Source organism: Mirounga leonina, unplaced genomic scaffold (assembly GCF_011800145.1).
Source record: "Mirounga leonina isolate KUSES-001 unplaced genomic scaffold, KU_Mleo_1.0 Mir_125, whole genome shotgun sequence".
Classification (NCBI taxonomy): Eukaryota; Metazoa; Chordata; class Mammalia; order Carnivora; family Phocidae; genus Mirounga; species Mirounga leonina.
Genome location: NW_023270305.1, coordinates 31,201,479 through 31,228,876, shown reverse-complemented (window position 1 = coordinate 31,228,876; position 27,398 = coordinate 31,201,479). Strand labels below are relative to the sequence as shown.

At 39.9% G+C, this 27,398-nt stretch overlaps 1 protein-coding gene and 1 long non-coding RNA gene across 6 annotated transcripts in view; both read right to left on the bottom strand.

The window, feature by feature from the left end:
- The window catches only part of LOC118007890 (charged multivesicular body protein 3), a 103,611-nt gene extending 89,191 nt beyond the window's left edge, over positions 1–14,420 (bottom strand). Inside the window, exons 1-4 of one of the 3 annotated variants that reach the window (XM_035001112.1) lie at positions 14,268–14,401; positions 13,680–14,133; positions 11,174–11,313; positions 1,988–2,103 (exon numbers count right to left, since the gene is read on the bottom strand). In XM_035001112.1, coding sequence (XP_034857003.1) covers positions 1,988–2,103; positions 11,174–11,313; positions 13,680–13,905 — 482 coding nt within the window. In that variant the 5' untranslated portion in view covers positions 13,906–14,133; positions 14,268–14,401. Of the gene's footprint in view, positions 1–1,987; positions 2,104–11,173; positions 11,314–13,679 lie in introns of all 3 variants that reach the window. The other 2 variants (XM_035001111.1, XM_035001115.1) reach the window with 2 other exon arrangements.
- Positions 14,421–19,052: 4,632 nt separating this feature from the next.
- The window catches only part of LOC118007889, a 54,940-nt gene continuing 46,594 nt past the window's right edge, over positions 19,053–27,398 (bottom strand). For 2 of the 3 annotated variants that reach the window (XR_004678516.1, XR_004678517.1), the window contains exons 4-6: positions 23,517–24,414; positions 22,760–22,936; positions 19,053–19,883 (exon numbers count right to left, since the gene is read on the bottom strand). This is a non-coding gene — a long non-coding RNA (uncharacterized LOC118007889). Of the gene's footprint in view, positions 19,884–22,759; positions 22,937–23,516; positions 25,441–27,398 lie in introns of those variants that run through there. The other variant, XR_004678515.1, reaches the window with a different exon arrangement.

Sequence of the window (27,398 nt, the reverse complement as noted above, 5' to 3'; positions counted from 1 at the left end):
ATATGTATCTCTTTACCATTCTTCAGCTAGTATAGACTCAGAGTTTTTCCAAAGAAAAGCTAGAAAAATTTGCATTAAAATCTGCTAGACTCAATTATGATACTTCTGATGCATCTTGCTTTATAAGATTACATCAAAAAAAGTCAAACACTACTATTTCCTTTAGTTTTTCATGTTAATAGATTATCATTTTCTGTTTTGCTTAGTTTATTTTTGAATTCTTAATGTTATGTAACAATTTATATTAGACTGTAATATGTGTTTAACCTTTATATTTTGTAAATTTATTTTTACTTGATATTTTCTAATATATTTGTAAGTTACAGTATTGAAATATATTAATTAGTTCACAGATTTTTTACAAAATCAATTCTGAATATTTTTCAAAAAAATAGTGATACTGACTTTCGGCATTACCTGAAAAAAAAAATCAAAATATTGGCATTATCATTTGTTCTGGTATTGCAATCACTAGTAAGGGAGAGAAAGATCTTTCACTCCGAGTCTATTTGGGAATGATGGGATCACACCAAATGCAATTGTCTTTGATAAACAAAGGACAAAAATAACAACGATTTCCTTTTCATTAGAACATTAACACTAAGGCTGTTTTGGACATTTCAACAAAAGGCATTAGAATATGATCAAGATTCTGTGGTGAAGAGAATGTGAATTTTGTGGGTAGATGAGGAGACTGTGAGTTAGTAGATACAAGAACTTTCCTTCTTATCTCCAACTCTTAGGGGATTCTATACCTTAGGGTGTGGATCACCCTAAGGTGTGGATCACACCCTGTAATACCAGCAAAACAATCTTGAGGTAAAATAAAGCAAACATGGGCTTAAAGAAGAAAGGAAAATCTGATGTTTAACAGTTTAGGAGGGTTTTCTACCACTAATGGGCTTCCCACTGGGGCCACATGTAAGGGACATAGATAAGTCAGGTGTATTTCTTACCTTAGAAACTACCTAATGTTGTGAGGTTTTCTTTTTTTTTTTAAACCTTTTTTTTTTTTTTTTTAGATTTTATTTATCTGACAGAGAGATACAGCGAGAGAGGGAACACAAGCGGCGGGAGTGGGAAAGGGAGAAGCAGGCTTCCCGCGGAGCAGGGAGCCCGATGCGGGGCTCGATCCCAGGACCCTGGGATCATGACCTGAGCCAAAGGCAGACGCTTAACGACTGAGCCACCCAGGCGCCCGTTGTGAGGTTTTCTACATATACATCATATGCCCCCTCCTCAGCACTAAACAGAACATGCTGTACATGCTAATCTTTTATGAACTATTTACTGAAAGAGTAATTAAATGAATGAATATATGTAAGTTAAAACTTGATGGCACTAGAAGTTGAAATAAAAAGCATTTCAAAGAAATAACTTAATAATGAAACAAGAAATAACACAACAGATGAAATACTGGAGATGATGACAAAAGAAAAGAGAAATGCCTGCAAGGATTCTTGTCTGAGAAAATGGGAAAACAAAACAAAACACAACAGTAAAGAACAGAAAAAGGAAAGGTAGAAAGGGTATCTGTCTGATTAAAGAAAAAAAGAATGAAATCTGAATTTGGACATTGGGTTTACAGAAAAGGACACATCTAGGGGTGAGGCAGATGGAAATGAGTGTCCTCATGCAAACTAGAGGTCAGAATTATGACAAAAGATTTCAATCAGTACAAAGCTATAAATGTGCTACAGTCTTTTGGGGAAGAAAATTGAAACCAAAAGTACTAAAGACATACTCAAGAGTCACCCCCATTAGAAAGAATATAGAAGAATGGAATAGAGAGAGAAAGTCTTCTCAGAAGGAAAGTAAGTACCTGCCAGTTTATCTATCAAAAACTATTAATCAAGCACCTGTGTAACTAACAGTGTGCTAAACATAATTAGCTTTCAGTTCAAATAGGCTTCTAATATCACTGTCTTCATTAGTTAAAACAATTCTGGTCAGAACTCAAATTCTAAGAAATGCCTAATCAACTCACCTGGGGTCACTGGAACAATTAAAAGTGCCTGTTCGTATTCCAAATCTTGACACCTTTTTCACCATTTTCTCCCAGTGGATTTTACCAACCAAGGGACTTCTGTCATTTGCTATGACCTATTTGCCCAGAAAAAAACAAACAGAAACTTTAATTACCTAAAATGAAGTCAAACCAACCAGTTATTATCTATAATACATCTTTATCTTTGGAAAAAGATTCTGTTCCCAGTTATATTACCACTGCAATTCTCGTAGAAGGAACAACTGCCCAACTGAAAAGGCTTAAAACACTGAATACAGTGCATTAAACTTCCACACTCTGCGGCAGTTACATCGAGGGGAATCAAAACCATATTAAAAAGCTAGCCACATTCTCCACCCTGTAGGCCTATTCTCTAGAAATAAGTTACACAGGAAGAAAATGGCCTTTGGAGGCAATTTCTATGCTCCAAAAATTTTAAACAATAATGTAAATAAAGCTTCCTAGAAATTATTACATGTGGGTTCAATGAGTTCAAATTTCACTTTTTAAAAATATAATTATGGAGCCAAGAGTCAAACATATGTTTTCTTTTAAACTATGCTTTAACTAAATGAATACTCTTACTTCAAAGGCTTTTTCTTAACAATCATGAAAAGGATCTAACACATAAAAAAAAAGTTACCATAATGAATTCTACACTCTTGAACTTCTACTTCAAACTTGCAAATAGCTTTCAAACACAATCAAGATTGGGAGAAGTAAAAGATTTTTTAAAAAATAAAAGGAAAAAGGAAAACTGTAAGTTAACCTTCAAAATGTGTCATGGCTTCTTAGCCTTTCTAATCGTTAACACCTTTTCCTTTTATTCCCTAATCGTTCTGCTCTGAATGAAGGCAGGACTTCAACAGACATACCAGTAAAAAACAAAATTATATGTTAAGAACAAAAACACAAAAACAACTAAATGGGAACTTAAAGGAAAGCCAAAATGTCTAAAGTCTTCACGAAACCATCTGTTTGATTTATTTTAAACCTAGGGTATATAGGCCAAGTTTATTTTCACAAAGGCTATGTAACTGATGTTATCTAGTCAAAATTACAACACTATACTCTGGGGTCCTTTCTGGGAAGAAGGGCCATTTTCATGTTCACAAAGCCTCCAGGAAATGAAATCCCAGGTGTGCGTGTGAAGTGAGTGCCAATATGTACCCCTGGGAGAAACAAGAGTGGTATAGCTACCTCATTGTGGCCCCTCTGCTGGGAAGCCTAATAAATTTCAAGGACAGCAGAAAGAGAGCATGTGGTGGTGACAAATGACTTGAAATTCACTTTATGTCCACTAACCCCTGCCATATACCATTGCTACCATCATCCCCACATCTACAGAGACATACATGCTACATGTAACATTTTGTAAGAACTCTGATGCTTCATAAATACATCAACGCATACACAATTGAAAGCATTAAACAAATGGTTTTGATGTGCTTTTTAAAAAAATTTTTATTTTATTATGTTATGTTAATCACCATACATTACGTCATTAGCTTTTGATGTAGTGTTCCATGATTCATTGTGTGCTTTTTAGTGAAAATAAAGGCCTTATTGAGGGAGACACGAATCATTTATTCAAATGCTCAGATGGTGGAGGTAACCGGGAAGAGGGCAATCTGAGGACATGAAAGCTCTTTCTGAGGAGGTTCACGCCAGTTACGGTACCCACTAAGTCCCTAGCTCTCATTTTTCCATGGTCCAAAAGGGTTGGATATATTTTATCTGAATAATCAGGAAGAAAAAGCAGGGCAAGCATTTCTTTTCTTTTTCCCCCTACTACTCAAGAGTCAATATGGTAATTCTTGTTTCCATCAAGTAATCAAAGAAATCTTGACTTATTTTTCAGATTAGAGAAGGTTTGAGAAGTCTCTGTGCAATCATACCACCATACTCCCTACTTTTTAAAAGAATTCTTAAAGAACTTCTTTTCACTCCCATTTCCTGATCAAGGCTGCAAATAACCCAAACATTTCAGATCAGTGTTTATAATGACATTGCATCAAGGGGTTAATTAAGAGGTTGTTTTAATCAATGTAAGGTATGGCCCTAAGTCTAGGGGCATCATCTATCCTGACCACTTTACAGGTATCTTTCAGACTTCCAAGAGCTCCAATGCTAGGAAAGGAAGTAGGAATGAGAGGGGGTCATTGGCAGGCACTGCTGGTTACAGCACAGAAAATAGAAGTCTGTGATCAGAGGTAGGACATCCGAGCAGGTACATGACAATGTTTAACCCCAGGGCCTTATTTATTCAGCAAGCTGTACCCACACCTGCTTTTGAAGAGTTTAATGATCCCTAACACAGAGAGCCTCACAAAAATGAAAACTCCCCTAGGCATTCATTGCATGAAAGCATTTTATTTGACTCTGAAGTTAGATTTATGCAATTAGAAATTGCTCTGTTCAATGCCCTATATAGTTCTATTATTCAACTTAAGGTTTAGCATAAATTAAATTTTGTAGAGGCTGAATTAAACCACTACTAAAAATGTAGTATTTTCACAAAATAACGCATCTGGCTGAGTCACATGGCACAATCAAATACTCTAAGCCTATTACTACTGTGTCACACCAGTAAGAGTTCCCAACTTACAGCTCATATCCAAAAGTATGCACGATGATTCCGAGAGGCACTCACATTGCTGGTCTTACTAAAAGCAGAGATATATTCCTCGGCAGTTCAGGAAAGATATTGTGTTCTCTGTGGGGAATATTTTCAGAGACTAGAAAAAAACTAGATGAAAGTACAGCCCAAGTTCCAAGTCTGGAACAGAGTTGGCAGCATAAGCTGGAAGTAAAGGAATCTTTCCCCCCTCCTTCCCTGGTATCTGCCTCTCTAACTGGCATCCCTACACTTGCTCACCATTGCATTTCCTGCAGCTAGTATAGTGCCTAAATCATTTGGGTACTCATTAAATATTTATCTTTAACTGAACTATTTCAGCTTTTTACAGCTTAGTAACTTCATTCTTCTACTTCTGACTATACAAGTTCTCTAAAGCCACCAAGTTTTTGGTATCTGTTATAAGTCTCTTCCTTAGCAACCTATCATCTGGAATACTTTCCGGACAAACATTAGCATAAATAGTACCTTGCTATGCAACTGCATATTAATGTTCTTTTTTTTTTTAAAACAGATTTTTTTTTTTTAAGTTTTATTCATTTATTTGACAGAGAGAGACACAGCGAGAGAGGGAACACAAGCAGGGGGAGCGGGAGAGGGAGAAGCAGGCTTCCCGCGGAGCAGGGAGCCCAATGTGGGGCTCAATCCCAGGACCCTGGGATCATGACCTGAGCCGAAGGCAGACGCTAAATGACTGAGCCAGCCAGGCGCCCCGCATATTAATGTTCTTGACCCCGGTCAGACATAAGGACTTTCAATTCAACGAATTTAAAAATATACTTTTTCCAGAAAAAAACTACCACAATTTTCCTAGGTCCCACTTCACTATCTAATAGAGTTCTTTAGGATCTCTCAAGATGCTAGCACCATCACGGGCCATCTAACTCAGCTGAAAGATAATCATATACTAAGATTTTTACTGGTCTACACATTTTAGTAAACCATACTATAAGCTGTCTTAAGGCACAGGCTATAGGTTATTCATCTTTGTGCCCTCAGTGCTAATCCTAAGGTTCAGTTGGCACACATTAGATTTCAATAAATATTTGTTAGATGGTTAGATGAATGGATGGAACCAGTGGTTTGCTGGGTAGAGGTTTAACAACTAGCTCTCCAAAAGAAAAAGGGACTTATTTCTATTACTTGCTGATTTCCTTGGTATAAATACTACCATATGGTGATTTCAAGTTACCAACGTGTTATCTTATTTATTTATTTATTTATTTATTTGACAGAGAGAGAGAGGGCACAAGTAGGAGAGCGGCAGGCAGAGGGAGAGGGAGAAGCAGACTCCCCACTGAGCAGGGAGCCCGACATGGGGCTCGATCCCAGGACCCTGGGATCATGACCTGAGCTGAAGGCAGACACTTAACCGACTGAGCCAACCAGGCGCCCCATCCAACATGTTATCTCTAAACATGGAGCTGGGAAGAGATGTTAACAATCACCCTTCATGAAGCAGTATGAGCTGGCTCCAGCACATCACGCATGGAACTGTGTCGAATAGTGTGTGATGCTAAGTGCCCATATTTTCTGATGTCAACCTTGTGTAGTCCAGTTAAACTTACAAAGAAAAACTAGGCCTCAGATTATTGTCTATTCCCTTCCACATGTATTATAGGTGTTACATTGGTATAAGAAAAAAAACCATATACTTTTGCCTAATTTTTAGAGGTGGGTTTTATTACTAATCAGAACATCTGCCATATAAATCTAGGCTAAATTAAATAACAAAACTCCATAGAACAGGAGTGCTGGGCTATGGTATTTTCTGCAGCTCTCAGTATTTCATTATTTTTTTCCCCAAGATTTTATTTATTTATTTGTCAGAGAAAGAGAGAGAGGGAGATAGAGCACAAGCAGGGGGAGTGGAGGGAGAAGCAGGCTTCCCGCTGAGCAAGGAGCCCAATGCGGGACTCAATCCTAGGACACTGGGATCCTGACCTGAGCCAAAAGCAGACACTTAACCGGCTGAGCCACCAGGCATCCCCCAATATTTCATTATTAATGGGGAGTTTCTACTTTAAAAATCACAGACCAACTTAAATAAGTATATGCAAATTGTATAAAATCATTAAAAGTGAGGACAAGTGATTGACAGAAACAAAATTCAATGGCATTTAATTATTTCCTTGGTATCCCCACTAGCTTTCTTTATGAATAAACAGAAATAAAAGTTTTTCACCATACAAAATAAATGATAAAATGGCTTGCCATGTATTTCACCTTCAGAGTAGTGTCAAGAAAGGAATAAATAGGTTAGAATCTCCCGGGACAGAACTATTGTCTAGAACAAAGCTAAACAAGTTTTAAGATAGCTATTAACTCTTTTTACCCAAACAGGAAATATAGTAACATAATACTTCAGTAAATATTGACCCAAAGCTTTACTTTAAATCACATGATGCTTTTCACTGCTACCTCAATTCCAGTGACAGTAAATTCCTTATGATGTGGATAAAGACAGTAGGGAACAAATACCACAATCCTTCATTGAACAAGGTCAAAAAGGAGAAATACAAATGTTAAGACAAGGATGAACCCGTAAAACCCAAAGAGTGTGCTAACTTTTCCATTTCAGAAGCCTAGCCATTGTTCCATCTGCCTCTCTAAGAGTTTTCTGGAGAGAAAAAAAATAATAACCGTCTTCAATTTGTGATGCTCAGAAGACTGGGTGGTGGTAAAACCAAAGAATCCAGAACACCAAAAGATAAATAACTGACGAGAGATATGAGCTGAGGTTAGGAACAAAGCAGGAAAACTTAGAATGTTAGAAAGAACTATTAGGAAAAAAAGAGGACTCAGTTGTTCCATGGGTTACATAGTATATTGATGATAAAGATGTCCCATATGTGTTGCTGCCTGGAAAACTAAAATTAGTTCTTTTCACCTCATATTACAGAGAATATAGGATAGACATGGAAAAACTTGACACGAAAAGGAGCATCCTAATACTCTGGTTCAATGTAAGGATAATTTATGAGCATTAATACATCTTAAAACAATTAAGAGAAAGATAAGAAGGCCATTAACATGTATCATGCAGAAAATAAAAGTATGAATTGCACAGAAGATAGAAATTATAAGAAATATAGGATGAATTAAATAAACTGTACAAATTCAATTTTTCTCATGTAGTATCACCATTCCACATTGGTGTCACCAAAAAAGATAATCAACCTAGATTACCAATCCATTCCAGAAAAATAATGAGCTGATCATGTGATGGAATAGCTAAGTCATATACCCATTTATTAAAGTCACATTTTCTCTGAATAAGTAAATCCAGACATCCTTTCAGTGACATGATTTATGAAGCCTAAAGTGCTAATTTTCAACTATATGCCATCTAACTACATTTTTTTCTCAATAAATACAAAAGAAAACCATAATTCATAGGAGTAAGGAATGATATTAGAAAAATGGGAGGAAAAGAAAGAATTCTGATGTGCTTAAATATTTCTTACACAGCATACCTAAAATAAAGGCAATCTGAAGAGGATTGAACTGGCCGGGATCTATGCATATTCAAAAATTAAAAAAAAAAATGACAGAGCAAACTGAAATTAGTCAGCTTCTTTTAAAATAAATAGAAAAGAATGATAATTCAAGTTACTAAGAACAGAATTTTAAAAGTTATCCTTCAAAAGAGATTAGATAAATATGACCTAAGCTGAAAGAATGACAAGCAACCAAGAGAATACTTAATCTTGTTTCTAACAGACATTTTCAATTTAAAAACAAAAAACCAACAGCCCTCTTTTAAGTGCTTACACCACTGTCTGTGCTGTTTAGCTTAGCTGGTGACTTCAGAATGCCTGAAGACAGGGTTTCAATCTCAATCTTCTCAGTTGTCCTGCCAGAGATTGTTCTTCTAACGCAAGCCAGCCATCTGACAGATGTAAGCGACTGGCTCCAAGAGACACAAGCCAGACACTGGCGATCAGTACAAATCCTGAAGGTCACTGGAAAAATTAAATGTATGTCCTACTACCGCGAACACATGGAAAACCACATACATTCCATTTTTCTTAGGAGTCATTTTCAACTACTAATACCTTGTGAGGCTTATTTAATATTTTCAGAGGAAAATAATTTAGTGATTAGAATTTATAATGCTAACATTCACTATCCTTCATTATTTGTTCTTCATTTCATTCAAGTGTCCCCTTATCAGAATTTTTTGCCACTCTCTGTCTCATTTTTCTTCTTAGCATTTTTTACTAACTTGATGCTATATTAAATATTTACTTATTTATTGCATACGTCTCTCAACTGGAATGTGAGCTGCCTGAGGAGCAAGGACTTAGCCTGGTGTATGTTCCTAGTCTATCTCCAGGGCCTGGCATACAACTAACTGCTAAATAAACTATTTGAATTTTGTCACCTATTAACAGAGTTTAATGCATGTTTATCTTTATTATTTTTTTAGATTTTATTATTTGAGAGAGAGAGTGAGAGAGCAGAGGAAGGGGCAGAGGAGGAGAGGGAGAGAGAATCTGAAGCAGGCTCCACGTTCGCATGAGGGGCTTGATCCCACAACTGTGAGATTATAACCTGAACCAAAACCCAGAGTCAGAGGCTTAACCGACTGAGCCACCCAGGTGAACCCCAGTGGGGGCGCCTGGGTGGCTCAGTCGATTAAGCATCTGCCTTGGGCTCAGGTCATGATCTCAGGGTCCTGGGAACGAGCCCCACATCAGGCTCCCTGCTCAGCCGGGAGTCTGCTTCTCCCATTCTATCTGCCCTGCCTCCCCTGCTTGTGCATGTTCTGTCTCTCAAATAAATAAATAAAATCTTTTTTTAAAAAGTCTTAAAAAAAAAAAAAAAGAACAGTATATCATTTATAAGCCTAGAATATATGTTAATTATTGAACCAGAATGTGTTAATTATCTATAGGTAGAATCCTATATACCAAAAGAATATACTTAGACTTTTGAAATGGCTTTTCCAAGTTTGGAAGGTGTTCAGCATCTATTTATTATTCATCTCTATGGGATCATTCAATGTATGGACAAACATTTAAACAGAGAACACAGGTAAATGGGACAGGCTATTCAACTCAACCTCAGTAAATAAAACTAAAAATGATCAAAGCCAACAAGTCTTTCTTGATCAGACCATCAGATATAAATATCTGGGAAAGGAAATGGAATAACTATTTACTTATAAATTAAAGCTTTGGAGATGCTAGTTTATTTTCTAATACCAATTAATTCACAGAGAAATAAAGTAGAATTTGATGGATAACGTATAGACTATACCCATAACCTCCCAGGTTCTCCCTTTGCTGAATTTAAAAATTACAGACTTAGATTATTTGGCAGGTAAAAGGTCAAACACAATAGGAAGACTGCATGTAAAGGGAAGTCATGAATAGTTAATGTAATCACCCGAAGAATTCCCAAACCTCAACTCTTTAATCTTTAGCTCCATGGACCACAGTATTATTCCATCCTCTTTAGAGGTATATGTTTTATTTGAGGCCAGGTACAACAGAAAATCTGTCTATCCATAATTATATTGCAAATCTATGACAGGACCAGATCTGCATCTAAGTTCTCTGAACTCCTAGCTTTTTCTACCATATTTTGACATCATTGTCCTCAGAAAGAAATACGAAGAAGCAATTTGGATTTTTATACCCTGAATCAAACAGCTAACCCCAGTGTGAAATGACAAGAGTACTGGACAAGAAATCGGGGTCCTGGGATTTGATCCTGATTCAATAATCATAATGTTAGCCAAAATCATGCTGTTAATTTACTTGATATTTTACTTTAAGTGATCTTATATTTTTAACAATTTAAATAACTTCAGCCTTGCCCTAAATCATATTTATGACATCTTCAATATAATATTGAATTTTCTAATTTGCATTAAAATCCTTAAATGATAATGTGTGCCCACTCATTTACCATCAGTGGTACATAAAGCACACTTTGCGAAGCATAAAAGACTATTTTTTAGGCCTTTCATAGCTCTACAACTCTAATATGCTAATTAATTTCCACAGTTTTGATATCACAAGAGTTTAGGGTTTAAAATTATCATTTCACCAATTTCATAAGCAGAGTAATGAGCACTCCCCACCACTCCCCACAATATCTCATCCTCTATAGTCACAAAGTTGGCTATTTCCCTAATAGCAGGATTTTCTTACTTCTATTTCAGGGTTCTTCCTTTAGATACAAAAATCATTTGGATCACTGAATTAAAAACTGGTTAACCAAAACTAAAACAGGGCAAATCACTCAACAAAAGGAATATATCCATGTTTCTTAACTTTAATGAAGATCCAGCAACTACAATGGATTTGTCGACTCTCTTTCCCCAAAGCTTCCTTTCCCCCTCTCTTCACTTCTCATTTTTCTTGGTCTGCAAAACCTCTTTCAGAGGACACTGGAGCCTCCCTATGAGGACTGAGTTATGTTTAAGAAACATGACACAAGTACACAGAAGTGTCACTAGCTGGTGAATACTAGTCTGGTAAAAATAATTTCACTTCTGTCACTGTTTCTGATACCTGAACCAGCCAGATGCCATCTTTTGTGTCTTCTACAAGCTCATAGAAGTGCATTTCACCACTGAAATTGGTACTAGAAATGGATTCAGATGCTTCTTCTTCCTTGAGTGCAGAATAGAGCTCACCTTCCATCAAGTCACCTGAAGAAAGGAAAAAAATAACACTAGTAAGATTTCAAAAATTATACATTCTCAGGGTTCCTGGGTGGCTCAGATCTGGGTTAAGCATCTGTCTTGGGCTCAGGTCATGAGCTCCAGGTCAGTAGGGAGTCTGCTTCTCTCTCTCCCTCTGCCTCTCCCCCTGCTTGTGCTCTCTCTCTCTCTCTCTCAAATGAATAAAATCTTAAAAAAAAAAAAATTCTACATTCCTAACTTCAATGATTAATTCCATTTTACACTGTTAAAAATCATGTCACAGTACTTCTATTTCAGTCTATAGAAAAGAAAAGTAGAACCTGAATATACCTACCCATTTAAGATTCACTCAGTAAAAATGTCATAAAAACCTACTACGTGTCAGGCAAAAATGAACAGACAAAAATCCATCTTCTCATGGAGCTTATATTCTAGTGGGGTCATCACATAATTTGTTAGGAAATTACTTAATTTCCTGGTCAGTCCAAAAAGCCATCACAGTATTATTTAGTTTTGTGTATAACATGCCGGGCTTCAAATAATTTTTAAACAGCATGATTTATATACTTCTGACTTACAAGATTTAGAAATGGGTTTACAGAATTTGCCATTTCCACTTGCTTAAAATAGCAATAAGGTTTATAAGACTTGAAGGTTAGATACAAAAGATTACCTATAAGAAAAAAACCCTCCACATTCATACTCAAATTTACTTTGTAAATTGAGAGTTTGTATCATCAAATAAAAAGTAAACACTAATGTCGAATTATTTTAATTTTTGCCTTAAATGTGAAAACAAGCATGACAGCAGCAAAATCGTTCACAACGAATATTTAAATGATAAAGTTAAATTGCTATACCAAGACTTCTTTGCTATAAAATGTGTGATCTGAGTCATACTTTTGTGGGCTGTGTGTATTCTTTAAATGATACGTGCATTCCTTGTACACCCGAAGCGACAAGTATTTTTAGGCCCAAAGGAAGCAACACTAAATAAAAGTCAAAAGAAAAAAGTGTTGTTAAATTTTTTTTTACCATGAGAAATGATTTAGCTTTGGCACTTAAGATACTTCTAAACCTAGAAAATTCATTTATTAGAGATCTTTACTCCATTTCTCATCCCCCACCCCTGTGGTAGAAGTAAGTCACCATAAACCAGTCAGTAAACAAGAGGCAAGAAAAAAAATGGATTTTATGTCTTCTCTTAAAAAAAAGCATCGCATCTACAGAGGGTTCCCTCCTCTACCCCCGTAGTGAGATACAAATTTGATAACCCTCAAGGTTGGCAAATATGTAGTGCTAAAGTCCTCTGGAGTTAGTATTCTCGTCTATCCCACAACAATGGCTATAGGGTACTAAATAAGGAAAAAAAAAACTGTCTTGTAAAAGACACAGCAGATATATTTGAAACAAAAAAGATAACCATCAGTTTCAACTGCTTCCTACAGCAACCCAGAATGTCTTTCTCAAGTTACAGTACATTCCCCTTCTAGGACATTTACCTAAACAAAGATATATTTTGTCCAGGGGTGAAAAAATTAACCATATTTCTTATTCAATCCTACCCCCAAACCAACAGTCACTGACAAGGCACTGCTTAAGATGTTAAATAAATATTCTCTTAGCACTATTTCCATTCTATTTCTCAAACCACTTAAGCTGATGCAGCTGTATCTGTGACTTCTAAAAGGAAAAAGAAAAGCTTACATCCAAGACGTAAGGATTTTTTTAAATGCTGAAAGAAATATAAACTCTTCCAAAACAAAACAAGATACGCATTCACAAAACATATTCACTTTATTTTCGCCAAACTTGAAGTATGAAAAGCTAATGCTGTACAGTTTACACTTTCTCTATATTTAAACTCATGATTTAAAATTTAAATCTTAGCCCTAAATTCCTCTTTAATATTAAGAATTCCAATATTTCCCCCTCCTGTTATTACGCTATGATTACTATCGTGACAAATACTGCTATCTACAGACAACTTTTTGGGGTTTTCCTTTTCTTATATCCCTGTGAATTTCAACCGACAAAAAGTGCTTTCCAGTTTGTCTGTAACCAGCTGACATTCCCTATTTTTTAAAAAATTGTTTCTTAGTAAACAATGCTAAGAAGCTGCACTTATATGTTATTTAAAAAACAAACACACCTTAAAAAGATACAGCAACACCCGTGCAAATAATTCCAGCCCCCTTCTCAAAACTGGGATTCATTTTCTTTTTCCCCCCAAGAAAACCTGGACAGCTCTCGGAGTAGTCTGCTTAACCCTTCCAGGTAATGCCTCATTCTGGAGGAACCACCAAGTACGAGGAAGTACAAGTCGCCCCCTCCACCGGGTGGAGGGGACCCCAGGGGCGCCCGATACTCGCCTGACTTTTCCACCAGCTCCCGGACATCCTTTTTCTCGGGCAGCCCCGAATATCCCAGCCCCCGGCACTCCAGAATGGTCTTCAGCTTCTTGAAGCTCAGCGCCACCGGATCCACCAGCTGGGTGGCAAAGATGCCAGTTTCATACCACACAATGGCCTCAAAAAACCTGGCCAGGACGAACAGGACCAGAAAATAGAGGAGCAGGAAGAAGAGCTTCAGCCACATCTTCCCCTGCGTCTTCTCTCTTCTCAGAGAGCTCGGAAGACGAAAAAGGGGCGCAGCGCGGGGGAGTGTGTGCTCACGCCCGCCGGGGCGCGGGCACTGTCCCAGCGTGGTCCGGCCTCGCCGCCCTCACTGTCGCGCCATCGCCGGCCGGGGGGCTGGGGGGTTGGCTATTTGTGCGAGGGTGAGGAAAAGACGAGGAGGGGCCGGGCGCAGAGCCTCGCGCGGGGCCTTCCAGTCAGGAGACGAGAAAAATAAAAGGGCAAAAACTAAAAAAACCCATCAAGCACCGAAAGGAGCGGGGCGGGGGAGGGCCGGCGGGGAGGAACAAAACGAGGGACGTTACCCGGGCGGGGGGCACTGACCGAGGCGGCGGGCCGGCCTTCCAGCACCGTAATCTCAAGAGGGAGGGAGGAGGCCCCCCCAAATCATTCAGATCCACAAAGGAAGCTGGGTCCTGGCGGGAGGTCGGGGCCGGAGGGGCGGCGAGCCGGGGAGGCGGTTGGGGCCGGCCGGCGGCGGCCGGCGGCCGGTCAGGAGGGCGCGGCGCTCGGCCAGGCCCCGGGCCCAGCGCGGGGAGGAGCGGCCGCCGCAGCGCCGCGCCCGGCGCCCAGGCCCCAGGCCCCGCGGGCCGCCCACGCTCCGCGAGAGGCGCGGCGGGCACGGCGACAGCGGCTCCAGGTTCTCTCAGGCCGGCGGGCGGCGCCTTTCAGGCGGGCGGGCACCGCGGCCCGGCCCGGGAGGGGGCGTCGCGGTCTCTGCAGGGAGAAATAGGGCGCGCGGGCCGACGGTCCTGAAGAAGAAAAGCAAAAATAGGCCCGAGACGGCTCCCTGGGCGGCCCCGGGGCGGCTTCCTAGCCACGGAGCGCCCGCCCCGCTCAGATGGGCGGCGCGGGTCTCGGCCGCCGTCCCCAACGCCCCAGCCACCTCGCGAGGCCGCGACAGTCGCCTCGGGAGCAGAGGACCAGCTGGGGCCCCTGCCCGGGCCGAGACATAACAACTGACGTCGGCGGCGGGGCGGGGCCTCGGGCGGGGCCGGGGCGGGGCCAAGATGGAGCGCTCGACCCGGCCGCTTAGGGGAGAAATGGGTGCGGAGGGGGAAGGAGGCGGCTAAGCCAGGGGGCTGGAAAGCAGTGCGGCGCCCCAACCTTGGCTGGGCTTCGGAACAGCTCCCAAAGTTGCTTCTCCGGTGTCTTCTCCGCTGTCTTTCCTTTTGCCCTGAAGATGTTTAGTACATGATTTTGGCTAAGGGTTGGACTTTGGACTGTCACTTTCTGTGTATTTTTCGTACAAATAGGGCAGTTAATGATCCTCTTAAAATCGGTAAAACTAGGGGCGCCTGGGTAGGTCAGTCGTTAAGCGTCTGCCTTCGGCTCGGGTCATGATCCCAGAGTCCTGGGATTGAGCCCCGCATCAGGCTCCCTGCTCAGCGGGAGGCCTGCTTCTCCCTCTCCCACTCCCCCTGCTTGTGTTCCCTCTCTCGCTGTCTCTCTCTCTATCAAATAAATAAATAAAATCTTTAAAAAAAAAAACCGGTAAAACTAGATGAGTACGTTTATGCTAGGTTCTGGTGAATTGGAAAAATTTGGGCACTCGTTTGAGCGGGTAGAAAACAATGATTTTCCGTTTCTCGGTGAGAATGTAGTTTGTGCACAACGTGTATTGGAGGAGGTTTGGCCGAACCAGGAGTTAGAACTAGGCCCACTTGTCCCGCCTGTTATAATTTTTCCTCCCCCTCTTCAGTGTTAGGGGTGTTAAAAGCCAGGTATTGAGGCGGTGAGTTTCCAGGACAAGGGTTGCTAAGTATTGATATGTCCCTGTACAAAGTTTATATGTCTTTTCTTTTGTTACCCTCCCTGAGTGTGGCCAGTGCCAACAACAGGAAGATATATAAAGTGAGTGATGTGGGTGACTATGCACTATCCAGTTTTGCATTTAACCTCAGTGGAGCATACTCTTTCTGCCAGTCGTGAGGGAGAAAAGGGTTGCATAATTAAACTGAGGAGGCTGGCTTCTACCAGCTCCCTTGATGAGGAAGGAAAAGACCCAGGAATTATAAGAGAAACGTTAGTCATTGTGCAAAGCTGTCAAATGTCCTGAACTGGGGGTGGGGGGGTGGGGGTGGGGGTTAGGAAGAATGGAGATGTGATCCTCCATCATGGAGCAAATGAGAAATGGAAAGCAAAGAATGGACCATGAGAATGTAACTTCAGAATGGCATCCCTTTAAAATAAAGCACACAAAGGCATTTCAGTGACCAGCTAGTGGAGGAGGACTTAGGAGGGGATGGGCCCAGGGAGCAGGGAGGAAGAATCAAAGGAGGAGGTGTAGGAATATACAACCAGCTCTAGGCCTCTGATCCTGTGTCTTAACCAGCCTCAATGTGGCCTTGTTTCCATGGCTGGCAGATCAGTGTGGGAGATTGTATTAAACAGTTCATTCTAACAAGGCTGTTTCTGAAATTTCGGAATCCTTAGGCATGTCAAGGTGACCCTGTTACTGGGCAATGTTGCTGTCCAAACCTTGACATATAAGGTGAACCCTCATCTCAAAGCAATGTGCTCACTAGTAAAGAGAGACTGACCCCTAATCAAATAATATAAAAGAGGGACAGGTGGGGAAAGTTGGGCTGTTAGCTGAGGATGGAACCATCCAGGCTAGAGTTTCAAACTGGAAAAGTACCAGAGTGTGGGAGGGGCTCCAAAGAAGGAATTAAAGAACTCTTTTGGCATTTCTTTTTGTTTCAACTGTGTCCGATCTCAACCCGCTTGCCTTGTTCCCTCCTGGTTAAACTCTTAGAAAAGGTAACAGCACTGATCAAAAAATGCACAGGGTTGGTGGGATACATTGGTACAGGCATTTACATCCTTTATCAATAGGATGTACAACTTTTCAGGAGGGCAATTTACAATAGGAGTTAGAAGGCACCCTGAATACATGCTCTTTGGCCCAGTAATCTCACTTCAGGGAAGTTATCCTGAGGAAATAATTGGACAAGTGCACAGAGATGTGTGTGCAGAGTTTTGTTGTTGCTGTAGAAGAATAATAATAGAACAAAAAAATAGAAAGAAATAATGGGAAAAAACTATTAATTGTTAATAATAGAAAAAAAGAGGAAGAACAAGCAACCCAAATATCTAGTGACAGAAGATTAGTCAAATACAGTAATCTAAATGGTGAGCTACTAGGCAGCTACTAAAAGAACCATATAGACAAATGGCTGTAGACATGAACCTATGCCCAAAATAGAGTGTTTGGGGGAGAAAAGCAGGTTACTAAGAAGTTTGCATCATATGATCCTATTTTTTTGTGTTAGTATTAGACAAAGGTAGAGATACATACACTGAAATGTAAGCTGTGTTCATTTTTAGGTGATGGGATTTAGATAATTGAAATTTTTTAATTTTGTGTTTTATCTCTATTTCATTATTTTTTTCTGAAATAATCACGCATTGTTTTTATAACTTTAAGATATGTTTTGAAAAATAAAACAACCACTAGGACTGTTTCCTTGGTCTGGAGATTTGCAGCAGGGATTCATCCTCTGAGACTCCAAGGGAGGGTGGGCTGTCCTCCCATGAGGGTGATTTCAGTTTCCACGATGCCTAACTGGGCAGACTAATTATAATTTCTGTTCAAAGACCAGTCTGACAAAAGGATGTTTGAATTATTCACTGGTTTTCATAATCTGTTTCTCTAACAGCCAGACTATTAACCTGAGTTCTTGATTTTGCATCTCAGGTTCTGTTTGTGGAATGACTTAAATCCTTATCATTTGATATTGTGGCAAGAGCATGGGAACCATCATTAGTGGGCCTGGTCCAGTGTCTCCTAGTATCTACTAGCTGTATCACCGTGTTAGAAAGTCACAAGATCTGTTTAAACCTCATTTTTATCATCTGTAAAATAGGATGGTATATTTATCCCGTAAAGCAGTTGTAAGGATTAAATGAGGCAGTGGAGGTAAAAAGTGCTTTGAAACAGACATATTGCTTGTATGTTTGTAGGTAGGTATTTTGCATTCATTCCTTTATTCAAGCAGTATTTATGAGCAAGTCACTGAGCTTTGTTACTGAGACATGTGCATGGATGAAGTCAAACAGGACCTTGTTGCCAGGTTATTTGAAGTCTAGTAGGGGAAACTTTCCAAAATTGAATATTTTTTAAAAATTAAAAAAAGGGGGCACCTGGGTGGCTCAGCTGGTTAAGCGTCTGCCTTCAGCTCAAGTCATGATCCCTGGGTCCTGGGATCGAGCCTGGCGTTGGGCTCCCTGCTCCGCGGAGAGTCTGCTTCTCCCTCTCCCACTGCTGTTCTCTCTGCTTGTGCGTGCGCTCTCTCTGTCAAATAAATAAATAAATAAAACCTAAAAAAAAAAAAAATTTAAATTTAAAAAAAATGTAGGCCTCTTGTAGACCTAATAGCAGAAATACAAGAAAAAGACAGATACAAATTCTCTAAAGCAATATAAAGTGCAGACTCTATTGAGAGGTACAAATGAAAATATAGAAAAAAAATAGAAGCTAGTTCCTGGCTTTAAAGGTTTCAATTCAATATATATCATAATTTGTTTTCTTTTATAACTTTCATTTATTTTTTAAAATTTTGTATTTGAGGGACACCTGGGTGGCTCAGTCGGTTAAGCATCTGCCTTTGGCTCAGGTCATGATCCCAGAGTCCCAGGATCAAGCCCTGTATCAGGCTCCTGGCTCAGCCGGGAGTCTGCTTCTCCCTTTGCCCCTCACCCCGCTTGTGCTCTCTCTCTCTCTCTCAAATAAATAAATAAAATCTTAAAAAAATAATTTAAAAAATTTTTGTATTTGAGTATAGTTGACACATAACGTTACATTAGGTTCAGGTATTCAACATAGTAATTCAGCTTCTCTGTACGTTATGCTGTGCTCACCACAAGTGTAGCTACCGTCTGTCACCATACAACACTATTATAATGTCATTAACTATATCCCCCGTGCTATGCCTTTTACTTTTGTGACTTCATTCCATAACTGGAAGCCTGCTTGTATTTAATTTAAAATGAAGAATTAATTTTAGAGAAAAGAAAATCAAAGTCTTCGGCTGAGCTGGATGAAATATGGTTATTTTATTTAGGATCCAAAGAGTTCTCTCTTTTAATTTTATTTTTATCAAAGTATTACCTATCCATAGTTTAAAAAGTCAAATAACAACAACAAAAAAGTCAAATAACACTTCAAGGCTTCATCCACATTGGAATAATTTTGAAAGTGAAAGGGACAATGGTAATAACATTATGCCAGACTAACAAGAATAAACTGGGACTCTTCCAACAAACCCTGTTTATGAAAAACACATCCTCTGCTTATCCTTACCCACTCCAAAGCTACCATGTCTCAGAGACACTACCTTCAATTTTTTGAAGCATTTTTCTCATGTTTTCTTTGTAAATCCCAAATTAGAGGTTTCTACTACTTTTCTTGATCTTTTCATTTGACACATTATCTATTGATTTCTTACTACAGAAAATGAGGAATGATTTCTTTTATGCCCTCCACTCACACACCATTTCCCTCCCTCATTCCCAAAGTGATTATATTCTCTATTCATTTTTATATTAATGGGACCACATAAATCTTGTTGATGGCTGAACCACATCATTTATATTTCCTTTCTTGTGCAATTGTTCATTTTCCCTGGAGTTAATAATTAACTCGGATTTTGGTTTGTTCTATCTTTGAAGGCCCTGTCCATTTATTCACCCCCAAATTCTCTGTCTGAACTATAAAACTACTCAAATGGTTAATGTATCAATTCCATATTTTATTGGAAATAAATCCTCTGTCTGGGTCCTCCTGCTCCGGGCTAGACTGGCTCCTCTCCAGACTATGATGCAGCTTCATCCCAGGACTTCCCTTTCACAACCCTTCTATGTTGGATTCTGTTTTCTTGATCCCATGGTTGCATGTTTGTTTTTTCACTTCCTTGTTTGCTTGGAACACATCTCATCCTGCAGTGACATATTAAAAAAGTGGACATTGAGATAAACTTTGGAGACCTTATACATCTAAAAATCCCTTTACTCTGGGCGCCTGGGTGGCTCAGTTGGTTAAAAATCCCTTTACTCTATCCTCATTCTTTTCTTTTTTCAAACTTAGAGAAGACTTGCAAGAATATTACCAAAACCTCCTTTATACCCTTCACCAATTCACCAGTTAATGTTTTTGCCATGTTTGCTCTCTATATTGTATATACATTTTTTTTCTTGAGCCATTTAAGAGTTAGTTGCAGTTACCCTTCATGTTTAAATGATAGTTTGGCCAAGTATAGAATTCTAAATTGGAAATCCCTTCCCCTCAGAATTTTGAAGGCATTGATCCATTACCTTCTGGCTTCTGTTGTGACTTGTTTTTTTTCTGTCTGTAAGCTCTCAGCTTTTCTTTTCATCTTTGGTATTCTGAACTTTTATGATAATGTGCCTAAGTGCAAGTCTCCTTTCCTTCATTGTGTTGAGTGCCCAGTGGGGCCTTTTAATATGGCAACTTGTTACCTTCAGTTCTGAGAGATTCTTTGATAATTTCCTTTGTCCGTTTCTCACTTTTCTGGGACTCCTGTTAATGAGATGTTGAAACTCCTACATTGATCCTATAATTTTCTTCTCTTCTTTCTCCAGTTTTCCTCTTTTTGCCTTTTGTTCTACTTTCTGGGAGTTTTTTTCAACTTCATTTTTCACCCCTTCTACTGAATTATTAATTTTGTCTATCCTGTTTTTAATTTTCAAAAGTTCTTTCTTGTGACAGGGATGTACCTTTTCTGTAACACTATGTTCTTTTTTTTTTTTAATGCATGCAATACATTCACATATCTCTCTGAAGATATTAATTAATAGTAATTTTCCCAAGTTTTCTTTTGCTTTTTGCATTGCCTCTTAGACCTGGGTTCATTTTCAATCTGTTTATTTTGGACTTAGTCTTTTGCCCTAGAGGCTGTCTTTAATTACTTGGTGATCCCTGGCTCTCTCCTTGTTCATAGGTTCATAAATGTGAGGTACTGAAAAGTTCTCTGAGAGTGGGTGGGGCTCACTCAAGGGTAAATGGTAAACATACAGCCATTTCACTAGGAGGATCTGTAAGTTTTTCTCCTCAACTGTTCACTTTCTTCAGAGAGGAATCCTGCCTGGAAAATTCAGGTATGATTATCAACATCCTGGGCCTGAGTGGGAGAAGGAGGCTGGGAATATCAAGTCTCAGCCATTAGGGTTCCTCATCTCCCTCACATGACCATGCCAGGAATCTCTAAGTCCAGAACCGGTATGTTCATTTCAGAAGACAAACCTCCCACCGTCCTCCGGGGGCAGAGAGGGGCAAGTGCTTGGCTGTACAGGGTCAAACTGTACCTCATGAAATTTTTCACAAATCCTCCAGTTTTCAGCCCCACCCACCACCTTTGGCTTCCAAAGTGTCATGCTTCCAATTTCTGAACCTTTCCTGGATTCTGTGGCACCAACTGTTTAGTGTAGTAGAGGTAGTGATGCAGGTCTCCTACACCATGGCCTCTGACCAGCAGTCTAGACAGAGAACAGCTTCTAGCCTTTCTTGCAGTTAGATTGGGTAAGTGACTGAACTGAAAGCAGGGGAGGCAAGTAGGGATGTATACCTCTTTCAAGACTGGCCCTCATAAGCAGCCTTCAGCCCTCTCCGGATTAGGTAGCCAGGGGGAGAGGTGACCAAGAGAACGGCCCTGAGACCTTTGTACTATAGTAGGCTCGGATTTGTTCTTATCTTCAGTTTCTATTTTTTATCTATACATCTCTAAATATGAGACACGATCCATTCCCCTGAGCCAGAGGAGCAAGAGAGGGGCTTGCAAGAATCTCAGAATTGTAGACAAGGAGCGTAGGAAAAGGGATGCCAACATTTACCAATTTACCTTCTGGTGAGGACAAGGAGAGTGGCCTATGAAAAGGAAATAACCCCATTTTCTTTGCTTTGATCTCTAACCCCATTATGAAGAACACATTTTGGTTAAAAAAAAAGGGGGCGGGAGAGTGGTAAAAATGGCCAGCAATGGTTTAAAAAAAAGACTAGAAATCTAAGTCTTATGTAGGCAGGTTAGGTGCTTATCATCTTCTGTCTGATTGATACACCCCGCTACGCACAGATTCAAGGCAGGTAAGGGAATCATTTTAAGTCTGTCTCCAGCATATAAACATATTTGATATTTCCCATTTCAGCACATAAATGTAAATTTCATTCATAACTACTAATAAAATGATGCTATGGGTAGCCCTTGACTTAGATCAGCTCACCTTTCAGATATGTCTTCTGGGAGATCTTTGCCCTGTTATGAGATGATGCCAAGCAGTGCATACGTACCACCCGCTGAAGCTACTGTCCCCTGGCGTTCCCCCTCTCTGTCCATAGCAAACAATTGTCAAACAACCAAACAAAGATAACTGAAATGATCTATTTCTTTATTGCCAGTCCAATTGATTCACATTTTGAAAGCTTACTATTGGACAGTGTACAATTATATACTTTCTAGCCGATTTGTTTATGGCATTTATGTTCATTAAAAGAGAAGCGTTAAGATTAAGGTTTTAGGCATGTAGCTACTACATTGTTTCCATGAGAAAAGCAGTTTCCCAAATGCCTCCCCCAGGAACATCCCCTGCTGTGATTGTGAGAACTGTACAGCCTGCCCTTTCTGTGTAGAGAGGACCCTCCTGACTATCACCACAGCACTGGTACCAAGTTGTGTTTTCCAGTGCATTAAGGCCATTATTTGCTGGAATGAAAGATGTCCCAAAGCAATATTCAGAGACCTATTTGGCACTCAAGCTGGAATCTTCAAAAAAAAAGAAACGTCTTTTCGCCAGAGAGATACCTGCAGGAAATAGCTTTCAATAAAGCTGAGATGAATGCACCCTGGGGCAGGCTGCTCCACACTGCCATCCATATGGTAAACAGCCCTTCTCCGCTGGCGGGCTGGCCAGCCAGCCAGAGTCTCCAGAGCCCCCATCTTCAAACCCAGGAACAGCAAGCAGTGCAACTCTAAAACACTCTGCAAGACAAAGGTAAATAAGGGAGGAGTAAGCAAATAGAAAGTCACCTTGCCTCCTGGAGTAAACTGTTCCTCCTCTGATGACCTGAAGCTACAATGACACAAGGTCTGACCATAGCACAGCAGGGATGGCTACGTAAGTAACACCCCCACCCCTACCCCCGCCCAGTACAAAATGAAAATGCATGCCCCTTGTTCAAAATGCAGGAAAAAGGCACCCTTAAGAGGCACTGTATGGGAGCACCTGGATGGCTCAGTCGGTTAAGTGGCTGGCTTTTGATTTCCAGGTCATGATCTCAGGGTCCTGGGATCAAGCCCCCCCTCTGGCTCTGCGCTTAGCAAGAAGTCTGCTTGAGGATTCTCTCTCCCTCTCCCTCTGCCCCTCCCTGACCCAGGGGGGTGGGGTGGGGAGGGCGCACCCTCGCTCTCGCTCTTGCTCTCTCTCTCTCAAATAAATAAATCTTCAAAACAAGGGTACTATATAAAGTTTTTCCTTTCTTTTCTGGTGGCTTTCTTGACCTGTCATGGTGTTTTTGATTTGCCATTTAATGTAACTCTTCCTTGGTCAGGGGCTACTCACAGGGTAAGTGCAGGTCTTCACAGGCACTCAGACTCCCTCTCTCCAGCTGTAGACCCCGCAGCTGACGGTGGGCCCCGAAAGGATTGCAACCTCAGCACTGGGACTTGCTCAGTACCTGGACTGGAGGTGGGCAAAAGGCCTGTCCCCCGCGAGTCACCCTCCAAACAATTACGGTGCTGCCAGCCCTCAGTAAGGATGGTTGCTGCCATGCCCTGCCTCAGAACACCCCAGGTGAGCATGCTGGACCCCAATCCTTGCCAGGCCTGAGTCCAGGGCCCCACTGGGTGCAGAGGGCCACAGCAGAACATGGACACCCCCACACCCCCTTCCATACTGTGAAAAAACAGCTCTGTTGCTGCCCCCTTCACAAGGGAAGGGTCGACCTGGGGAGGGGGTGGGGGGTGGGGGGGGACAGGGCCCCAGGCACCAGGTGACAGAAAGCAGACTGCCAAGGAGATGGGGAGCTGGCTGCCAGGAGGTGGGGAGCTGACAGCAGGCAGACCGCGTGTGAGCTGAAGGCTCCAAGGTCTTGGCACATGCTCTGATGTTCATCAGATTTCACTTACAAAACACAAATTCAAAGGAAAAATTACTTAGAATTTCAAGACGACAACTGCAGAACATTAAACTCCAAGTGTTCAGGGTCCTTCCGCACTTGGGTTCCTGTGCAACTGCTCTGTTCACACACCCATGAGGCCGATTGTGTGGGGCAGACTTACTGAATTCAATGAAGGTCCAGAAAATTCTACATTTTTTATCACATTTGTGGCATTTCTCATAGGCTGCCTGTACATAATTTTATTTCTGTACATAAACTGCTTCCCTTCCTGGATGCCATCTGCAAGGCTTAGCTTACCAGCTCTTCTCTGGCACATTACAGCCCTTCTCGAAGACTTATCTGTTAAATAGAAATAATAACAGTAATCTCATAAAATCGTTGTGAGTACTTAGTGAAGCCAAGCTTATAAGGCACGAAACCCAGGGAGTGGCACATGTTTTATACAAATGGACATACACACATATATGTATTTACTCACATACACTGATACCCATACATTTCTTCTGTAACAGTATCAGAATACCTAAAAGGTACTTAATAAGTCTATCTTTTTGGATAAAAGAACACAGTATAACATGATCTTAAATGTCAGTCTGGCTAATGGATGCTTTTGGTGAAATGCAATGCAAATATAACTTTATTATTAGCACCACGCTCTAACCAGCTGAGCTAACTGTTGGCCTGACTACCTTTATTATTTAAAAGAGAAACCAGAAAGCACTTTTCAAAAGTTCAAACCAGTTATGGTAAAATGCTTTAGAAAGTAAGCTCAATTGAGTTAAGGACATAGAGAAAATGAAGAAAGTTCTGAAAATCTTGATAAATAGAATTTCAGAATGAAAAAAGGGCTTGTACGAAAAGATGAAAGAAATTGGAATTGGTTAGCATGGAGAACAGAAGGATAAGAGAGAACTTTAAAAAAAGCAATATCGCTTTCAATTAAAAGTGTTTGTTTCGTTACTAAAGTGGTATGTGGTTATTAAAGAAAACTTAGAAGATGTATATTAGCGAAAAGAAGAAAATTGAAAATATGCCCAAACCCACCACTCTCACACAATGAACAAGTTTGTACTAATTGATTATCCTACTGTGAATATAGGTGGGATACCCTTGATAATACTGGACATTTTCATTTTAAAAAATATTTTCCAATTGTACACCTGAAGTGGCATCTAATTTCTATTTTGACTTAATTACTTCTTTTGAATAATATATTACTTCTTTCCTTACCTCTTATGTTTATTGTTCATATACATATTTTTTTCTTTTGTGAATTGCCTGTACCCTTAGACCATTTTTAATTAGGATGTTTGTTTTTCTTTTAAAAAATTAGAAATATTTAGGGCGCCTGGGTGGCTCAGTCGGTTAGCGACTGCCTTCGGCTCAGGTCATGATCCTGGAGTCCCGGGATCGAGTCCCGCATCGGGCTCCCTGCTCAGCAAGGATTCTGTTTCTCCCTCTGACCCTCCTCCCTCTCATGCTCTCTCTCTCTATCTCATTAAAAAAAAAAAAAAGAAAAAAAGAAATATTTAAAAGTACATATAAAAAGTACAGAAGATAGGGGCACCTGGGTGGCTCAGTCGTTGGGCGCCTGCCTTCGGCTCAGGTCATGATCCCAGGGTCCTGGAATCAAGCCCTGCACCAGGCTCCCTGCTCGGCGGGAGGCCTGCTTCTCCCTCTCCACTCCCCCTGCTTGTGTTCCCTCTCTCGCTGTGTCTCCCTCTGTCAAATAAATAAATAAAATCTTAAAAAAAAAAAGTACAGAAGATAATATAGCAGACACAGCATTTCAATGTGTTTTTCAGAAAGAAGGCCCGCTGAGGTGAGATAGGAGCTGTATTAACACAGTCTGCCATGTTGTTAGAAAAATAAACAAAATGTTTGTCTTTTATGCATACTGATGTGCAAGAGTTTTTAGTATATTAAGAATGTTAGCCTTTTTCTATGCCATAGAGCTTTTGCTTTAATATGTCAGACCAGTACATCAAAGTGACTGATAAGAACAGAACAAAAGGAAATTAGATTAAATAAAAAAAAATTTTTTTTAGTTGGACATGAGAAACAATTTCTTAACTGTGAAGAGAATAAATGCAAGAAAAGGAACTTGTCATAAAGGAATCTCTAACCCTCCATTTCTCTTGTAGGCCTTAGGTTACACTTAATTGACTGGGAAACAGAAGCTAGACCAAATGGTGGTTCACATTTTCTCCTAGTTCTATTTATTTTCTTAGATTCTAAGAAGCACTAATTTCAGAATTAGTAGCAAAAGGTCTGGGTTACTTGGCCAGTTTGATTTAAATTATAAACAACCAGCTGAATCTTTGCAGGACTTTTGAGTTAAGGGCTACTAAGTCTACTATTGTCTGTGGTTCTGCAAATGGGAATGTGAATTCTATTACGTAACAACTGGGGCTAGTGTTCTATTTATAAAAAACCAGTGCTCGCTTAGGCAGCACATATAATATTTATAAAAAAACAGCATGCTTACTGCTGAGTATGGTGCCTTTTTTTCCTTTCCTGATTGCACTGGCTAGACCCACTAGTACAGTGTTGAATTAAAGTAATAATAGCAGCCATTCTTTCTAGCTCCTTTAGATGACCTTTATGAAGTTGAGGAAATTCCCTTTTAATTTTAGTTTACTGAGAGTATTTATCAGGAATGAATGTTAGATTTTGTTAAGTCCTTTTTTGACATTTATTTAGATAAGCAACATGATTTTTATTTTTAATTTGTAAGCTGAAGTATATTGAATGATTTTTCAAATGTTAAACCACCTTGCATTCCAGGGATAAACTTCATTTGGTCACCTGATATTTTATCTCTTTAATAGAGCGTTAAAAATATATATATAGGGTTGAATTCAATTTGCTATACATTTTGTATGGAATTTTTGCTCATAAGGGATTTTGGTTTACAGTGTTCTTTTCTTGTAATGTCTTTGTCTTGTTTCATTTTAAATGTACTACTTTATCCTGGCTTCCTAGAATGAGTTGGGAACTATTCTCTTCTCTTTGCTATTTTTGGAAGAGTTTGAATTGGCATTATTTCTTCCTTAAATGTTTGATAGAATTTACTCATGAAGTCATCTCAACCTAGAGTTTCTTTGGAGGAGGTTTTGAACTATCCCATTTTCCTAAATAGATATAAGGAATATAGATATAGATATTTATCTCTTCTTGAGTAAGCTTTGATAACTTTTGTAATTCAAGGAAACTGTTTTTTTATCTAAGATGTCATATTTATTGACATAAAGTTGTTTATAATAATCCTTATTGGGGCGCCTGGGTGGCTCAGTTGGTTAGCGACTGCCTTCGGCTCAGGT